This window comes from Sinohyriopsis cumingii, chromosome 14, assembly GCF_028554795.1.
Source record: "Sinohyriopsis cumingii isolate HCF-2022 chromosome 14, ASM2855479v2, whole genome shotgun sequence".
Taxonomy (NCBI): Eukaryota; Metazoa; Mollusca; class Bivalvia; order Unionida; family Unionidae; genus Sinohyriopsis; species Sinohyriopsis cumingii.
The window spans coordinates 945,252-966,480 of record NC_142974.1 but is presented as its reverse complement, the minus strand read 5'-3'; the positions used below and the strand labels follow the sequence as shown (position 1 = coordinate 966,480).

The 21,229-nt window shown below is 34.5% G+C and overlaps 1 protein-coding gene across 7 annotated transcripts in view; it reads left to right on the top strand.

Moving 5' to 3' along the window:
* Window positions 1–21,229, top strand: part of LOC149783078 (transmembrane and coiled-coil domains protein 1-like) — a 168,031-nt gene that overhangs the window by 47,798 nt on the left and 99,004 nt on the right. For 6 of the 7 annotated variants that reach the window (XM_089931296.1, XM_089931294.1, XM_089931291.1 and 3 more), the window contains one exon: window positions 17,770–17,880. Coding sequence is in view for 6 of the 7 variants with exons in the window: in XM_089931294.1 (XP_089787420.1) it covers window positions 17,770–17,880 (111 nt within the window). In the remaining variant the exon portion in view is untranslated. Of the gene's footprint in view, window positions 1–15,724; window positions 15,768–17,769; window positions 17,881–21,229 lie in introns of those variants that run through there. The other variant, XM_089931292.1, reaches the window with a different exon arrangement.

Below are 21,229 nucleotides of genomic sequence, written 5' to 3'. Positions count from 1 at the left end.
GCCTAGTGGTTAGAGCATCCGCCTCGGATGCGGGAGGTCATGGGTTCGATCCCCGGCCGAGTCATACCAAAGACTTACAAAAAATGGTACTAACAGCTACCTCGCTTGGCGCTCAGCATTAAGAGGTTAGTGTTAGGACTGGTCGGCCTGGTGTCAGGATAATGTGACTGGGTGGGAAATCATGCTACATGTCTGCGGCATGATGCCCCAGTGCTAGACATCACTATAAACTGTCACACTGCAGACATCATAGCGATATGACTGAAAAATTGTTAAAGCTATGTTAAAAATGCAAATCACATCACATCCTATATCTAAGACATTTAATGACAAAATACAGGTACCTTTATTAGTTTAGCAATTAAAAGAAATAACAAATTTTGACTGTTACGGGTGATTTTGAGCAATTGTTAGAACAGCCACTATGTTGTTTTGTCAGTTAAACATTTATTTACTTAATAGTTTTAAAATTGAAAGTTTTTTCTCATTTTAATTTAATTATTTTGTGTGTGTGTCTCTCTCTCATTCATATATATATATATATATATATATATATATATATATATATATCTTCCTTTAAAAGCATTTTTCAAATGACTTGAATAAATATTCAGGCATACATGGCATTTGTTCACAGACATCATTAAACCATTTTGTACAAAGTGTAGCTGATGGCATGCATTCATGTTTGTTGGTGAATAGCAGCTTTGCTTGTTGTTGTTATTGTTCTAGGGTTTAACGCCATTTTTCAGCACAAGATAGGCTATACATGGCGGCCAGTATAACTGGTGTAGGAAGAACCCTGGAAAACCCAGGGGAGAACCACCAGCCCACGAGAAGCTACTAGCAGGCTCTCCCACGTACCCATGCTAGCCGAGCCTTGGACTCGAAACTCATGCAGACAGAGGTGAGATGGCAGTGATCCGGAATGGTGAGCGCTTTAGACCACTCAGCCACTCATGGGCCCCTGCAGCTTTGCTTGAATCAGAAAACTATTTCAATATAATTTCTAATATGATTAATCAAATATGTATATTGAAATGACATTTTTAATTTATGAGAAGTGTACCTACTGGTATTCTTAGTTGGTTACTATTTGCTGGGTGGAAACTTGGCCATTTTTCAATTCCTGATATTGTCAGCCAAATACATATACTGAAAGAACTATGACAATTTTTACTTCTGGTATTCTTATCTGATAGATCATTTGGCAGAACTTGGCCATTAATATTCATCCTATCATGAAGTATATGACCTTTTTGTTATAACATTACAAAATGTAATGAAAGCTTTGTCTTTCAATAATTAAGCACATTTATGTTGATTATTTGAGTATAAAGTCTTTTTTATTTTACAATTGTGGTATGTGTGGGGACAAAAACTGAGTCATTCACCGTGTAATGAGACAACATGGAATTGTTGATTGCATCATCAAAAACGCTTGCATATAATTAATGTCAGGGACATGAATTATTTACTTATGAGAGTTTTAAAAAAATAATTGTTAATCCGATTTATAAAGATTAAAATGGCAACTTTACAAGTCAGTATTTTAAATTGGACATTGTACAAATCACTTAACATCCGACTTCATGTCTGTCTGTCTGTCTATCTGCATATATATATATATATATATATATATATATATATATATATATATATATGAGAAAAAAAAACTATTTTCCTGAACTGCCTCATGCCTATTAAGACCGCTCTGGTGTCCTAGTGGTTAGAGCATCCTCCTCAGATGCGGGAGGTAGTATGTTTGATCCCCTGCCAAGTTATACCAAAGACTTACAAAAATGGTACTAACAGCTGCCTCGCTTGGTGCTCAGCATTAAGAGGTTAGTGTCAGAATAATGTGACTGGGTGGGACATCATGCTACATGTCTGCAGCATGATTCCCCAGTGCTAGACATCACTATAAACTGCCACACTGCAGACATGATAGCGTTATGTTTGAAAAATTGTTAAAGCTATGTTAGAAATCCAAATCAAATCACACACATACACCTATTAAGAGCTTATGAAGAGTTAAACACACAATCTTTACATTGTTTTCTCATATATTTTCACAGGGGTAGTTTGAGTTTTTTATATATGAGAGCAACATTAATGAAAAGCTTTTTTTAAAAATGTGTTTTATAAATATGTTTTAGTGACTGCAAAAACTTTAGTTATTTATTTACATTATTGGCACTGGTAATGATCATGTGATGGCAATTAAGTGCTACATGATGTGCATTAAATCTGCTTTTAGCAGCAGAGACATGTCCATTGAAAACTGCATAGTTGGTAAAATGCATTTAATAAATAGGATAATTGATGAAAACACCCCATTGCTTTATTGCAGACCAATCACTTAGTAAACACCTGGTTATGTGGTTGATTTAGAAGCCAAGTGCATTATACTGTACTGTACATCAATACATAAGCGTGTATTGCCATCACAAAATTGAAGAAAGAAGGAATTAAAAAACAATATATATCAAGCAGCATATGTGCAAAATAAACAAATGTAGAATATATATATATATGTTAATTAGTATTATTAATTAGGTGCAAATTTTGTATGACTCCATGTCCAACATGTTCCTGGTTGTGAATCCAGGTCTTTATTTTGTGTGGTGCATTACGTAAATGGGGATAGACTCAGACTTGCATGTGCTGTTGGTTTAGTTAGATCATTGGATAATATACTACCCAATGCCAGTCAATTCATATTAGAAATAGTGATAATGTGGTAATTCACAACATGCAAACAGATGTCTTCACAACATAGGTGATTTGCAAATTTGTTAACATTTATTAAAATGGAAGATTGCCAAAATGAATAAATAAAAGTGATATTATACAACAGAAATTCCCACTAAGTGGCTTCTCTCTGTTCATCCAGCTCATTATTGGAACTGAATCAAATAAACCTTTTTTTCAAAGAAATTTATTGTACTTGAAATCAGCAGTACATTTATCAAGGCTAATTAAGTTGTGAGCATAATGTAATAACATCAAAATCAAAATAATTAGGTATGTCTCAGTCTCTCTGGAAAAAAGCAATGAAGTAGTTATAATTGAAAACTCATGAATTCATAATTGATGCTCATTTTCATATCAGAAGATGTCTGCATTGTAAAGTGTGTTCACTGGTTATTATTTAAACACTTTGTTTAACTTAGAACATAGCAGCAGTGAATAATGACCAGGCGGGCTTAAGAGTTAGAATCTTACGTAGCAAAGATTTGTTTCATGAGAAAAACAGAAGAGTTTGACTAGTCTGCACTAAGACCTGATTATTATTCACAGGTAATCCATCATAAAGATGTAATTTTGCTGTGAATTACTCGTCAGTTTTTGGATAGATTTATTCCGTCAGTTTTTGGATAGATTTATTCAGTAAGTATCAGAAGAATGCAGAGGATGTCGTAAAAAAATCTGACTTGTTTGTAGAATGAATCGTTGATGTTCATTTAAATTAAATACAGTGTATTATGAATTGTGTTGAATGAAAATATTGGCCCACTGAAATTTGACTTAGTGTCTTTAGAAAGTCTCAAGGGAACATGCAGTGGCCTCGTATCACTGAAACTAAAATTCAGTCCTGCCTGGGGACAACTAAAATATTGTGTGGTGGTGGTTTTTTATTCAGAAGGTTCAGAAAGATGATGCACATATTCAGGTTTGTTATGCTGTGTCACAGGATGTTGATTTTGTCTTGTCCACCCTCCATATGCCCCAGGAAGCTTATTAACAAGATTGTGCAAAAGCCACTCAAAATAATTCAGTTTTTTGTGTGTGCATATTTATATTCATATAGATGACCTGATTTTACCACTCATGTGGCTAACTAGTTAGCGCATCTGCCCTGAATGTAGGAGGTTGCAGTTTGGAATCCCGGCCAAGTCATACCAAAGACAAATTTAAAAAATGATATTTGCAGCTGCCTGACCTTGGCTTTCAGCATTAAGAGGTATGTGTTAGGACTGGTCGGACTGGTGCCAAGACAATGTGACTGGATGGGGACATGATGCTACATGTCTGTGGTATGATGCCCCAGTGCTAGACATCACTATAAACTGCTAAAGTGCAGACATTGTAGTGACATGGCTAAAATTGTTAAAGCTACATTAAAACAAACAAAAAACACAACAGTTAGATTCTCAGGCCATTGCATACATTTTTCACTGTCAGTTTCTTAAACATTTTAACTTACATACCTGACTGTAAGATCAAATTGGTTTATGACATGGTGCCATGCTTAAATGCATTATCTATTGTGCACCTGTTAAAAATTAATATTTTCAGCTTTAAACTCTATCTGCCTACCAAACAAAATGCTGGACAGTGAAAGAAGTTCATTTTTGTACAATTTAAATTAGTTGGGCATGTTATATTTAGGTGACATGATTAGCTTTTCAGGTCATGACATAAGTTTTTTGATCTTTTTTTTGGACAGATTGTTTAATTGTGCGGTAGTTTTTAGACAAAAGCCATGTTAGCATCATAGGTAAAACAACTCAAGGTGGACCAACAAAATTTGCTGTGCATGTTTGTAAGCATGTGTCTCTTGTTTTAAATAAATTTTTGCACAGTTTTTTTTATATCTGAGTGTTCTTATCTTGTTGTAGTTCATATTTACATTTATTTGATTGGGTTTATTTACCTAATTTTGTGTGTGTAATTCATCTTTAGATTTTTGTCTCTCTCAACTTTACCTTTAATTGGTAGTACATAGCCACTGAGGTGCAGGAAACACTAATGCATACATAAATATGTACATACATATATACTGATTACATTTTCAGTCCATCATAGCAGATTTTCAAACTGTTTGTAAATTTTTCATCTTTTTGGGACTTGGAGTTTTTGTGTTCAGTTTGGCAGACAAATCTAGTTCTCATGCAAGAAAGATAATTTCTTTGGAGAAGGAAAAAGATGTTCTTGATTGTATTTATTTATTCAGCAATACATATATAACTTCATATGCATTGCAAATGTTTGGTAGGATGGTAAGGTTTTTTTCTGAGGAGTTTCTCGAGGAAACTGGCAATGCTAGTTTTGCTTTGGTGTTTAATACGACACAGCAAAGTAAGTAGCTTATTTAGTTCCAAGGTAGTCGGGAGTAAAGTGCCTTGCCCAAGGATACACTACAGCAGACATCCGGTGGTAGGATTCTGACCTGCACCCTTTCGGTCAGTTTTCCAGCATGCCAATCACTGAACCACCACAGCTCTCCAGACCACTCTGGTGGCCTAGTGGTTAGAGCGTCTGCCCTAAATGCGGGTGGTTGTAGGTATGAACCTTGGCCGAGTCATACAGTAGACTTATAAAAATGGTGCTCAGCATTAAGATGTTAGTGTTAGGATGGGTTGTCAGGATAATGTGACTCAGGGTGGGACATCATGCTACATGTCTGCGGCATGATGCCCCAGTGCTAGACATCACTATAAACTGCCAAACTGCAGACATCATAGTAATATAACTGATTTTTTTTTAAAGCTTTGTTAAAAATCCAAATCACAAACACAGACCACAGCTCCCCACATTAATAGTGACCACATGTTATATTTCACTAAGAAAGGATCACTACCATTGAGTTCAAGATATTTCACTAAGAAAGGATCACTAGCGTTGAGTTTGAGATATTTCACTAAGAAAGGATCACTAGCATTGAGTTACAGATATTTCACTAAGAAAGGATCACTAGCATTGAGTTTGAGATATTTCACTAAGAAAGGATCACTAGCATTGAGTTTAAGATATTTCACTAAGAAAGGATCACTAGCATTGAGTTTGAGATATTTCACTAAGAAAGGATCACTAGCATTGAGTTTAAGATATTTCACTAAGAAAGGATCTCTAGCATTGAGTTTGACATATTTCACTAAGGAAGGATCACTAGCATTGAGGTTAAGATATTTCACTAAAAAAGGATCACTAGCATTGAGTTTGAGATATTTTTCAAAGTTGAAGGTTATATATGCTTGGCAAAGATTTCTCAACAGCAAGCAACCATTATTAATGTATGATATTACTGTAGGACAACTTTGTTGTTTTAACCCAATTTTGTAGATACTGTAGTTCTTGTGTATTTCCAATTTCCAGCACCTAAATGTGTTCCAAGATTCCAATATTGTGCAACAGAAGGACCCTTTCATGTTCTAAGTGATTATGTTGTTATGGGGTTTAATTCAAAAGCTAGGAAATGTTTTCAGTACAAGTATAGTTCAGTGCTTGTTCAGCCTCACTGAGCAGTCACAATACAGTTTACTTAAATAGTACTGGTAACCTGCTGTATGTCCATAGAACATGAACTAAGCCTGTAGTTGAACCTGGGGTCAAAAAGTTCAAGATTTTAGTAATAATGAGTCTCATTTTTCAATGAACTTCCTAATGATTTGGTTTGTTAGCAAATAGGATTGGCTGGAAACAAAATTTTATGAAGTAATTGTAAAAATGTTAATTCAGCAGGTTTTGAAATATTTTTTGTTGAGATAGCCAGGGTCCTATATTGTACCCTGATGACCCCTAAATAATCTAGAGTAATAGTAATATATTTATTAGTAGCAAAGAGTCCTTAGCCAGAAGCTACAACATTTATTACTGAGTGCTTTTGAGCAACCATCCCCATTCCTGTTATGGAATATACAGTAAATTCAGAAAGCTCCATGGGTTATAGCTATGATCTCACAAGAAACATTTTGTCTGACTTAACATTGTGCTTTTCAATAAATAAAACATGGATTCTTTAAAGAACTGCTGCTCGTGTTAAGAATGAGTTCATACACATAAAATCTCCCAAATGCTGCATTTTGATTTTTTCAACTTCTTAAATAATCCGGTAGCATAGCTTTGTATTGTTCTAATACACAAAGTATCAGAGGGCTTCAAGGCATGTGATTGGGATGTATATGTATGGATGTACCCTTAAGAAATTTGAAACAATACCACATGTATTTTGATCTTTTTCTACAGTGTGCATAAGAGTACTGTATGTGCATCTGGGCGTATCCATTCAGTAGCAGTCCAGCATGCATTGAAATTAAGTAATGGTATAGTAACGAATATTATCACTAGGCCAAGAATCAAGGGAGAAATCTGTTGTGTAATTTTCTTAAATATACACATATTTATAACTATGGTAATACTTATATTGTTTGACTAGTAGAAAGGCCATACTTTTAGAAAATCACTGGTTATAAAAGACCATGTTTTTTTTATAGCACCGATCAGCTGCATCATATACTGTAATGACTTCTGATGTGAGACCACCTGTAATGAGAGGCCATTTTTTTTGTTGACAGAAGGCATGATCTTTAAAGACTGGTTTCCCAGTCTTATAAAGATGAAATGTTTACCTCAGACATTTTGAACCTTGTGAGTGCCAGGAAACCTATTTCCTCTCACACTGCTAGTACCCCACTAAATATAACAAATGCTCATAATCTTCATAATATAGGATGACATACATATATAAAATTACTCCAGAATGGCTTGGTCAGGGTGCAAAACTGCTATAATGATGCATATCAGCATATATTGTGATACACAGTGAATGGGACAATACATGTATATATTGATACTCGGCTAATTAGGGGGCCAAGTGGTCTTAGGCACTTGCCTGCACACTTCTGTCCATGTGATTTTAAGTCTATGCAACCAACATCAGTATGTGAATAACCTTGCTAGTTGCAACCTTTGGCTTGGTGGTTTTTCCATTGTTTTGTTGGCTCTTCCACCACCTGAAATGGCTGTCGTAATAAATGATACTTACCTTATAAAGGCTTCTTTTAATTTTTAACAGCCATGACTAATTATTCAACATTTCCTTTTTATTCTTTGTTAACTGAGAATTAATCAGAGTGAGTGATATGGCAGTTGTGCTGTGCTAAAAAAAGGCTTTAAACCCCCAGAAAACCAGACCTAACCTACATAACACACACACACACACACAGGATTACCAATAAGTAATAAAGGTTGTTGTTGTTGTTGTTGTGGGGTTTAACGCCATTTTTCAGCACACGATAGCCTATACATGGCGGCCAGTATTAATGTTGGAGGAAGAACCCGAGAAAACCCCAGAAAGAACCACCGACCCATGAAAAGCAACTGGCAAGCTTTCTCACATACACACATTGGCTGAATCCTAGACTCGAACCGCAGCACACAGAGGTGAGATGGCAGTGATCCGTAACGACAAGCGCTTTAGACCACTCTGCCACTCTGGGCCCCCAAGGAAAATCTTATCTAGAATGAGTATGGGTGTATGAGTAGATGAATAGCATTGAATCACTAGAATGAGTATGGGCGTATGAGTAGTTGAATAGCATTGAATCACTAGAATGAGTATGGGTGCATGAGTAGATGAAATAGCATTGAATCACTAGAATGAGTATGGGCGTATGAGTAGATGAATAGCACTGAATCACTAGAATGAGTATGGGCGTATGAGTAGATGAATAGCATTGAATCACTAGAATGAGTATGGGTGTATGAGTAGATGAAATAGCATTGAATCACTAGAATGAGTATGGGCGTATGAGTAGATGAATAGCACTGAATCACTAGAATGAGTATGGCAGGTATATGAGGTAGGGGATTTGCAAAGTGTACATTAATTATTAATATTCATTGACTTTAAATGATATGGCCATGAAATATTAATAATGTGCCAGGGTGGCAGAGTGGTCTGAGGTAGTCACCTAATTACAGATCACTAACATCTCACTGCTGTGTGGGTTTGAGGCTTGATTTGGCCAACAGTGGGTATGTGAGAAGGCTTGGGGTTTACTGGGGCTTCTTCCATCAGATGATATACTGGCTACTGTGTAGATCCTATCATGGGCTGAAATATGGCATCATACTCACAAAACACATCTTTGACTGAAATTGATTACATAATGCTGCTTTTTGAGTTGTTTTTTTATGATGAATAATAAAACAATAATTTACACTTGCTTTTGTTTTAAACAAGGTTGATCTCACTTGATGCTACTTTTATCAGTCACCACCCTTCTGCCAACACAAGTCTTATAATTGATGTCTAAACTTTAGACATTTCATTAATCAGTTATAAGTTAAAACATATACTTTACCTAGTCAGATAAAGCAATTCTAGATTGAAGTCGAGACTTAGATTCTATTGGTGAAAACCAGGCTAGGTCCATACAATTAGCAATTTACTTAATTAATACATGGCAGTAATGTTTTTATAATGTTGGCTATTTTAAAGATTTCTTTGACGCTTTGGTTGCTGCAGTTAATTAAGTCCTAAAATCAACAGTTTGTTCAGAAAAATATAGTGAAACTGCATTATGAAAATTGCATTGTTTTGTAAAATGTCAAAGTTATCTATCATAAAATTTAACTATATATATATATATATATATATATATATATATATATATATATATATATATATATATATACAGTAATGTCATGTTTAATTTGTGTTATAGTTTTGTTTGTTTACATTATTTTTATGCACCCCCACCCCTCATCTTCAGATGGGCTTGTTGCATTACTGATATCCATATGTCCCCTCACATGATGTCACATCCCATCCCATGTCATTGTCTGTTATTTTGTTTCCACTCTAGCTTTGAAGTGCTTAATGGATTATAATTCAATTTTGCATGAAGCTTATGGTTAAAAAGACCTAGGTCAAATTCAGTTTTCACCATTTTCCAGCATAGTATGAGGAGTTATGTCCCCTGTTTGACTTGATTAACTTAAAACTTGGCCCTTCCATTTTATGTCCAGCAAATAACTTTTGAAAGACTTGATGAATTGAAATCATATTTAGTATGAAGCTTTACATTTAAAAGATCTCGGTCAGTGTGATTAATGCCATTTTTCTGCAAAACGTTAGAGTTGTTGGACATGTTTGACTTACGAGTTTGCCCTTCCAGATTTTTTTAAAGATTTAATGGATAGAGTCAAATTGATTTGTTTCTGTATATAAAGAAATTTTAGTTAAATGTTAGTTTCACCACTGTTCAGCAAATTTAGAAGAGTTTTGGCCTGAATAGAACTTTGAACTTTGCCCATTAGTTGCTACTAAACAGCCTTTGAAGGACATAATGGATTCAAATTAAATTTGGTATAAAGTTTATTTTAAAAAGTCCTAATGGAAACAATGGGAATTTCCTCTTCCAGATTTTGGTTCATTCGTTGAATATATTATATCGTTGGTTACTGTTTGTATATTAAATTAAAAAAGCCAATTATTGAAATCTACCATGATGGCAGATGTGTCTTTATCCTTCATACCTTAGTGACAATTTCATTGATTGAGAGAGTGCACTGTATGAACTCAAGTTTTAAGCTCTATAAATCCACTTAATGTACAGATAATTATTACCTGAATAGTTGACTATAAGCCAAGTGTTTGAATGTTCAGTTTTGGAGAGTTTTCTAAAACATATATATAAAGCCATAACAAGCTAATATATCAATATATATATATATATATATGCTTTCCTTATTCATTCATGTCATTTTTTTAATGTGTTTGATAAGATAGGTTAAGTACTGTACAAAAACAGCAAAGCTAAAGACTAGAATTTAACAAATTGTGTATTTTTCTCCCAGCTTTGGAACTAATTGCTTTTTATAATTTAAATTAATTGGTTGTTTTGTAAAGCTGCAAAATACAAACTTGTACTGCCAGACTGAATCTTAATCATCAAGACTTGCTATCATGTATTCTGAATGTGTCATACAGCTTTCGGAACTGTGATTACCTAAGGGTACATTCAATACTATGACTGAGTGTGTGTTCGCACTAGGTCCAGGTACTTTTATTTTAAACATGCATGTTTAATTAACACTTTTAGGAACTTGTTTATGCATTTTTAGCCATTTCTTTGTTTAAATTAATAAATACATTGCTTATCTAGAGCTTTGTAAAGAGTGTATTGGTAAATAGTGATCTGACCAATATGATAAATATATCCTTCCTTAATAATACATTTAAGTTTCAGTATCAAGTTCTGAACATACTGAATGTTAAAGCATGTTACTCATCGTGACAGGTGATGGTGGTGAGGATTGAGACAAGTAAAATTGAAGACAAAAAATATATTGTGCAGGATGACATAATGTAAAGATTTTTTAGGCTTGTGTCAGATATATCTTGTGTAATTTTATTCATTTTCCTATACCAGTGGCAGGTGTCTTATTCATGCTCAAAAACCGGTGACTGAAAAGATGAGTCAGACCTTGAAGTCACTTGGACTTGGACCTGTAAGGAAAATCATGTTTAGCTCTACTTGTCATAGACCAAGGACTGCCAATGGGATGGTCTGTTGTCTGTCCACACATTAGTACAAGTTTATTATTGCTGCAGATCCTAAACTATTTGAAGATTGGCATGAAACTGGACACATTAAGATTGGCATGAAACTGGACACATTAAGATTGGCATGATTGGCATGAAACTTGACACATTAAGATTGGCATGAAACTGGACACATTATTCTAGTCGGTTGAGTTGGTCCTAAATAATAATGGTTTCACCTGGACATCTAGTATGGCTTCCATAAGTGATGATATTGAAAATCTTTTTGCTTTTCTCCTAAAAGTATAATCATATCAGCATGAGGTTTTCCATATAAGACTATGATATTTAGTTGGTCTGAAATGAAAATGGGTCAGATTGGCTTTCCAGTAATTGGCTGGCACACCAGCCATTTAAAAAATATTATCAGTGCTTCTCCTGAACAGAAAGTCACAATGAAAACTTCTTATGATGTCTGGTCAGTCACGGACGAAAAAGATGCTGATTTTATTTCCGATATGGTCAAAACAATAGCCATCTTGAAATTTTTTATGACTTATTAACTTGAATGAAAAAGTAATAGTGTCATGGGGTTTTCACCTGAAGTCTTGTGATGTCTGGTTGGTATTAAATGAAAGTGGTATTGCTTGCACATCCAGTATAGCTGTCACAATGGCAGTGTTTCACGTTGGTCATAAATGAAAATTGTGCTGCACAGAGATAATCTGTTACAATGGCCATCATGAAAAAGTCAGCATGATGTTTTCACTGAAAGACTGAATGAATGGCCAAGTCAGCATGATGTTTTCACTGAAAGACTGAATGATGATCTTTACTTGGTCATAAATGAGGATAGTGCTGATCTCACTGCCAGTATGGCCGCCACAAATGGCCGTCTTGAAAATCTTTTATGGCTGTTTTTAATAAATGGCTGGTCATTTCGATATTATGCTTTCAACAAAAGACTTCTTAATTTCACCTTAAAAGTTGGTCCACTAGATGGAAATGGTGCCAATAGTCAATATTGCCACCATGGGAGCTGTTTGAAAATCTTATTGTTGTTCCTCCTGAATGGAAGGTAATATCCATATGGGGTTTCCACCAGAAGACTTTTTATGGTGTCTTGTTTGTCTTCGATGGAAATGGCACCAATCTAATAACCAGTAGCTGAAAGGAAGAAATGGACTGATTGTGATTTCCTGGAAATTCTTTTCAGTCAATTGTGCATCAGTGTCTTCAAGGGACACTTGTTTTATGTGAATTCAATTAGGCAACTTTATGATAATGTATCACCAATGAAAATCTTGAACATTTTGAGAGAATATGATTTTTATTACAGATTTAGACCCAATACATTAAGGATTTTAAATATTTTTCCTTTTTAGTTTTCATTTGATATACCTTTGTTCATCTCCTTATTCCCACCCATCACATAAAGTGGAGAATATTCTAGAAGAGAAGACTGTTGTATAAGAACAGGAAATTATCGCTCTTTGCCTATTGTAGACCTACATGTCCATTCTAAACACTATGATCATGCACTATTTATAGCAGCTGTTTGTTGTATATTTCCTAGAAAACAGGCGAGTTTCTTCAGTTTTGGAAATCTTACCATGCAGATTCAGTGTTGGCAAGATAGGGAAGATAGTCTACTTTATATTAATGAAGAAAATTGTGTAGTGGACCAGTCTGTATTTAAAATAAATTTTTCAAGATGTTAAGTGAAGCAGGCTTTATTGATGTGACTCATAGATGTTAAATGATGGAAAAAAAGTTAGAGGGGTCTTTTAAACTTTAAAACATGTCGGTTCAAATTAAGCCCCTTTCATTACCATAATTATAGCCCAGGTTTTTCAGGTCTCCCAGCATTTTAATCTTTCGGCTAGATGAGAGGGTTAAAGACCTACATAGCTGAAGATTTTTGTTTCTCCAAGGGATCCCCATATACTTGCCACTTTTTTTAACCATATATAAACAGTCCCTAGCCATGAACTTGTGTAGGGGGGAGGGACGACATTATTTTACTTTCAGTATGTAATAGACTAAGAATAAAACTGTATTATTTGTTTCCTATGTTTAGGCCATCAAATTATCAGTATTCATGGATTATCACTTCACTTAATGCTTTATTGTTTTCTTATGTCATGTGTTTAGGCTCAAATAAACAGTACTACAAGAAAGAGTGACAACAACAAGCTTTGAAAAATTTAACAAATTATTTATTTCCCTGGAAAAATACTGTAAAACTGAAAAAATAAGAACTTACGGTTTTAAGTCCTAATAATGAAATGTTTTAATGATTTCAAGTTCGAGTCCCGATGAAGAATCCAAGATGAAAGGCGATGACTTACGCTGTATCTGGTATAGTGTTATTGACAGTTCCTTGTAGAAACACAAAAAATAACACTCCAGTGTTGGAAATCAGATTAAAAATGTTAAGAAATGTCTTTGTTCAAGAATTCTGTATGAGCACTCAAAATATTTCCAGGAAAAAAAAGAATTCATCCTTTTGAATCCAAATAATTCGAATAAACATTAAGATAACTCCAAACTGACACAACAAAAGAACACGTTGACATCAAGTGTCATGGGCCCAGACTGAGATTATTTCTCTAAAACAATAGTTATATAGCAATTTTGAGGTGCAGAATGGGTGCCTGTATGAGGGTATCATGATCATGTTTACATCACGTACTCAAAACAGGGTCCTTATGAAAACTAATCATTTTACTCTAAGAATAATAATAAAAAGTTGTTTACTTCAATAAAATTATTTACAAGCATGGGGTCACTATTCAATAAAGCCTCACTCTCATCCTTATTATTACCACAATAAAAATAAATAAAAATAGAACTTGTTCATGTGACTGTTACTAGTTTTGAATTAAGGTTAGGAACTAGGTCAGCTTTGTGTGTTTACAAATGAATCAGTCAAGGTCAAACTATTTTCTGATAAAATTTCCAAATCATGTAAACAAGATTATATTATAATAGTTCTTACAATAAAAATAAATTTTTAAAGCTGACAATCAGACAATAAAATTAAAATAAATATGAATTATATCAGATACACATAACAGTTTGTTGTTTGCAGTTTAGAGCTTACTGAGATTGAGGCTGTATTGAATAGCTTACTGTTTATTGAGTAGCATTCAGTTTTTTTACTTTTAAGTATTTAAGACATAGCAATTATAATTCATTCATTGTTCATTCTACACCTGTTCCTTTTTTATTTTGTTCATTTACAACTCATTTAGCTGGTTCGGCCAATGTGATCATGTGAGAAAGCTTGCCAGTAACTTCTTGTGGGTTGGTTGTTCATTCTGAGGTTTTCCCAGTTTCTTCCTCCATCATTTATATTGGCCGCCACATATAGTCTATCGTGTGCGGAAAACTGGCGTTAAACCCTACAACAACAACAACTTATTTAGTGTTCATTTACAATTCATTTAGTGTTTATTTACCACTCATTTTGCATTTGCTTGTTATTCCATTTGCATCTTAAATATGTTTTTCATGTTTTAGAGTATGTGTCTCCAGTCGTGTGTGTGTGTGTGTGTATTCCTAGTTTATGTTCCAACTTGAACTTTTTCCCCAATATTGGAATAATGATCATATTAAGTCAGATTTTTTTTCTCCAGTCCAAACCATATTGTTTTTTTTTTTATAGAGGTTTTACTGTATTTTCTGCGTATTTTTATAGACTGTACTTTCTACTTGATTCTTTGTAAAATAAATTGTTGGACTTGCTGGCATGTACTGCACTAAGGATGGATCCGAAATTGCTTTAATATGTTCATGATGGGAAATGTGTTCTAAAGCAATGCTCATTAATTATTGAGACAAATAACCCCTTGTATAAATTTTATAGCAGTCATTATCAGAATAGATTTCCATAGAATTTGTGCACAATCTAGATTAAGTTCTTAACCTGGGGTATCTAAAGCTTGATCATATTGGAAGGCAAATAAATTGCACTGTATACATACAGGATATAGGAAGGTCACCACAGGTGTGGCTTCACAGGTGTGTTGACCTTTTGTTGTGTATTGACATTTTGTATCTCATTAACTATGCATGATAACATTAGACCTTGAGCATTAACTAGTACCATATATACTTGCTTATTACGTCCAACTGCAAACTACATACATGTACACCCAGACCTGTCTGCACATAATATGATGCAGTTTGTTAGGAGTAATCAGCAGAACATGCAGCAAGTGCATTATGGGATGGCAGATCAAGGTGTATGTTGTTTGCAGTTGGACACAACTTACAAGTGATTATGTGTGGTAGAAATTTGGCCATGTTAAACTGTTAAATGTATAATGAATGCATCACTGATAACAAATCTAGAAGAAGATACTGGTGTTGTAAATGCAGATAGTGCACATCTTGTACAAATTCCTAATTCATTAGAGATCATCTGCTTTTGATACCATAGGATATGATACCTATATGGACTCCAAAGGATTTGGCAGTTATTGTGAGTACTTTGGAGGCAGATTTTTGTGTGATCATTATGAGATAATATATTTGTATTCATCCCAAATACATCTCTTGATAAAAGGGAAAAAAAGTATTAATTACTTATTGACTTGGATGACTTGGTGGAATGTTGTAGTTGGATATGTCAGAGCACAGATTGTATCACAGGTGTAGTTTCTGTAAAGCAATAATATAGCTTGCTAAGTTAATACCTGTATCCTTTGCATTACTGATCCATGACATTTCAGAAAATTTCTAAATGCCATAATTACATAAATAATTATTTTTTATTCTCAGTTTATGGAATATTACTGTTATAATATATTATACTCAGTGGCTTCCAAGAAAAGCATTATCATGAGGAAGTACTGTAGTGGTCTCATTGGTGCTATACTCTGTGGCACCCATTGATGGTGGTATAAAGTGGAATTACTTAAATGTTTCTTAGTTTTCAGCTTGTGGAATATCAATACTTCAGTCGGTAAGGACATTTAATTGTGTTTGTTCGAATCATTTTTCCTCTGTAACCAAGAACAAAATTATGTAAAAGAATCTTTTAAAGTCAGCAGTATATCATAAATTTCACAATTCTTCTAATCTAATAAAGATCGGAAGGATGGAAATTATTTGTTGAAAACTCGTTCTGGCATAAGTCGTTCTTCAAGATATTCAAGATGTTTGGTTTAAATGACATTCAGATATTCACTTTAGAATTAAGAGGTGTCATTTACCTCTTGGAGGTTTTTGTTGTTTTTGCTTGAAATGCAAGTTGGAAACACATTTTGGTGGCTCTCTCTGAATACATCTTTATAAATCGACTTCCAAGTGATTTCCCATTTACCTAAGGCCTAGTTGTATTTGAAACATTTTTTTTTAACTGGCTATTTCACTCGCGCATGAGCAGAAGGGTAAAAGTTGGGGTATTTTTTTTAGTTTGGACCCATTATTTATATATTGAGACCACTCTTTATTCGAAATGCCCATCTTATCCTACTTTTTGCAAAGGTTCACCTGTGTGCAGTCGAGACCAGTCTGCCATAGATCTTGGGCCAAAAAGTCTTAAAACCAGACACAAAATCAGATTCTGACAATGGACAGATTTTGGGTGGAATAACTTTTTTAAAGGTTTTACCTCGGTAATTTGTACTGCACCTAGAACGTCCAGATTATTTGGTATCATTGTAGAACTACATCTGTCTACCTTTCTAAAATACCACCCACATTAGTGTATCATACATGACATTGACACTACAGAGCTAATAACAGTAGGCTACTACCTCCTGCCACATAAATGTGGCGCCAGGGGTGAATGAGTTAATTCAGTCCATGAAATCATTTGTAATTCCATTTTTTTAAGGATTTCTACAATTTAAATATTTGACAAATTCCATTAGTAACTAATCTAATAACAACAAAACCCTCAACGTGCAAACTTGGACTGAAGACATACCAACATTGTGTGGTGTTCACTTCTTATGATTACATGGTGATGTCATCAATCTGGTGTTCTGTCTTTTGACTGAAATCAGTTGTAGCTGATCAACATCGAATTAACATGTGAAAAAACGGCCGAGTTTCTCAGTTCAAAAGAGAAAATACATGATCCACAATGCAATGAAGCATCAATGTTATCAGCTTTTAATGGAACCCAATGATGTTTAGGACCAATGTTTGTCAAGATTTTTTTAAAATTCAGATGTTATGGCATATGCAACTTTTTGCACATAACAGTGGCATTAGGACTTGAAGGAGTTCTTGTAAAAGTTTCCATGAGTGCATTTGATCATACGGGGGCATTAAAGTAATGTGTACTACACATTAGTAAAATTGTAGTGGTATTCCATTTCTGTTCTTTCACTTTAGATAAATGATAACTTGCTGTGTGTGCTTGCTGTAGTGTCGTGGATTATATTCTGGGTATTGATATCTGATCAGTAAAAAAATGTTATTGTAAGTGCCTTAGCCAGTTTACTAATTAAAGACCATGTTCACTTTTGCAGGTACCCCATATCACGTGTGCAGCCCTATTCGAATAGTTAATAGGAGGCAATCTGAGCAAACTGCACAATCACCTCCTAAAAGCTGGCCTTCCTATTATCAAGATCATAATGGTAAGTCCATTGAAATCTTTCTTATTGTTAATACAATTTTTAAAAAAAAATACCAACCTACAGTCCAAACTACCCAGATCTTAAGTTCAGGATTCAAAAACTTCACAGATTACAAAAAACAATCCACTACAAAAGTCTTGGTTTTCTCCAGGTTAATCGATTATGGCGAGGGTGTGTGTGTTTATATTGATATAGTACTGCATTATTTTGATAATAAGACCTTGGAGCCAACCAGATGTAATTTTTAAAAAGATGGGATGCACTTATTCTCAGATATGGCCAAGCTGATTCATCAAAAATTGGGTGTAATGTGTTTCACTGTTCCTTATGTTGCAGGCAGCAATAGCAACACAAGAGCCATTCCACCTTTATACCTGTTTATCAGGGGGAAAAAACCCATCCTTCCAGGTTCTAAATCATACTCAGATAATGTCTGATCTGATCCTCCACTGCAGCTGGAACACATAGTTAGTGGTTGCGGATCTGTGAATATGTTTGACTTGGAAATATTTATTTTAAAAAAATAACACAGCATTGCAAAATACTTCCAGTTTTTGTTCTTATGTTGCTTGTTTAGGCTCAAATAAACAGTAACAAAAGAAAGAGTCAGGTCAAACGGAATTTTGGATCATCATCATTCATGAACAAGTGCATGAACATATTCATAAACTATGATGAACAAAGTTTCTCATGAATGATTCATGAATTCATGAACAGTTCCTATAAAAAAAATTGATTATCTGACAAACTCACAAATACCTATTTCATCCTGAATCATAAAATAACCTTAGAAGCAGTATTTAATTTCAGGTACATTTCTCATATGCTTTTTTTTGTTGTTGTTGTTGTTGTTGTGGGGTTTAACGCCATTTTTCAGCACGATAGACTATACATGGCGACCAGTATTAATGGTGGAGGAAGAACCCGGAAAACCCCGGAAAGAACCACCGACCCACAAGAAGCTACTGGCAAGCTTTCTCACATGCCCACATTGGTCTAATATGCAACAAAGAATATGTAAACTGACAAGCAATATTCTTTTTTTACTCTTGACTACACATTTTGTATGTTTTTTAATTTTTCTTGGAAAATTTCTCAAGAGATTTTGGAGCATTGTGTGCAATCAACTGTTAAAGCATCATTTCATCATCATGGGGCTCTCTTTCCACTTGAGTTTCTTCTGGCTTGACCAATCTTTTTCCCAGAGCCTGACCTGTCAGATAACTCTCTTGTGAAGATGTTCAGGGCCTATAATTTAATCAGATCCTGTCCTTTGTCACTACTGAATGTCTCCATCTGCAACTTAAGCTGTTCCATCCGATTACTGTTTGGATCTTTAACATTGCTGCAGCAGTCACAATTTAATGTCTCTTCCATCTTGGCCATAGGATCCTCCAGTTTTCAAATTTTCCTCCTTAACCTACAAACTTCATCCTCTAATAATTTTACTTTTCTGTTGTCTGATCTAAAAGAAAGGTAAAGTTAGTTAATTACAGATAACCTCTGATCAACAATGTCATCAGCTTTCAGCACATTGTTATTGTACCCCACTTTATTTACTGGAATAATTATGATCCAACTCAAAATTATTGAATCCCTTACACTTAATACACAACTTACTGAGCATTTATATTATTGAAGAATTTTGTCATTAGTTGTATTTTAACTGAAGCTGGCTTATTGCTATAGGTATAGTCACAGGAGTCGGATGTTTTAATCAATAAAATGTGACAAAATTGTCTGAAAACATTGTTAATACACTAAATAAAATTATCTGTATATTATATATATAGTACAGATAATGGTTATTTCGTGCTTTCAAATATTTTCGCCATTTTCTATTGATTAAACATCAGACGTGTGGTATAGGCCCTTAGTACATCACTAATGCATCCACTCCGACTCTGCATGTTGCATATAGCTGCTTCTAGTTTCATCATGTTATTATTTGCACCTATATTGTGTACAATTGTTCACATTAAATATTTTAGTTTTTTTTTGTTTTAAATTACCAAATTACATCAGATCATAGAAATAGTGATGTCATGAAAAAGAAAATGATATTGAACATCTTATTTGCTATCGTAGATGTATTACCGCATCAGGTATCGAGATCGAAACAAATAGGAGATCTCAGGATCTTTTTCTTGTTTAATGACAAGTGATCGTCGTTTGTCACCTTGATTAGAATGAAGAGAATGAGTAGTTAAAAGAGGATCACTGTGATCAATACCGTCTGGTTGATCCAGACAAGGAGTGAAAGTGCCTCATCAAAAGCCTGACCAATACATGTGTCAGCTAAAGGAATACTTTCATTATCAACATCATTCTCAAGAGCTTTCTTTGCCATAGCTCTGGTAACTGCACAAGCTGTAAATAAATCAAGGAATTCTTTTTCAATTGGATCGACTTTCTGATCCAAGCAAGGTTTGTCAGTTACAAGTGGATTAGCCACAACTTAATGTCTCCAGCTTTTTTTGTTGCCTAGTAATAAATGAATGCCCTCAAGGGGTAAAACAGACACTGTTCCAACTGTCACTGGTCCTGAGACTAAGTCTGATGACAAATTTACACACGGGAGAGGAACATTAACAAAGCTGCACTCTACTCCCAGTAAGAACACTCTCATTAGAAGAAGACTTCTCAGAGAAAGACGAAGTACCTGACATAAAAAGACTCTGAGAAGCTCCTATGTCTCTTAAAATTTTAGTAGGGATTGTATTGGCCAAATCACCCAAGAGTGATATAGAACCCTTCGATATGAATGTTTCATAATTCTCCATAACAAAATCAGACTGGGATTTATTAGACCCAACAAATACATTGCTTTCAATACATGACCGTGACCTCTCAGAAATAAGAACATTTGGAATATGTCTGTCTTGATTCTGATGCCAATTTTCAATTTGTAGCAATCAGAAATAACGTTTTTTCTTTTCACAGTAGGTACATGTAGGAAGAGACAAGGTTCTTTGTTCAAGCTTATCTGAAGCTTGATTTTTTAAAAGCTGTGCCAGTTTGAGATTTAGAAGGGCTTGTATTTGGCTGGAATACTTTTCTGCCAGAAGACTGTTGAGTGGAAGTCTTATTTACAAAAAGAACTTTATGAGTTAAAGAATACTCATCAGCATTACGAGAAGCATTTTCCAAGGTTTTGATCTTATGCTCGTCAAGATAAGTCATAATGTCACTATGGACATAGTTTTTGAACTCTTCAAGTAATACAAGTTGTTTGAGACTTTCATTATCTTGTTCAATTTTCTTGGCTGAGCACCATCCATCAACTAACTGCTCTTTTTCTCTAGCAAATTCGACATGATTTTGTCCAGCTTCTTTTTTATAGTTTCTG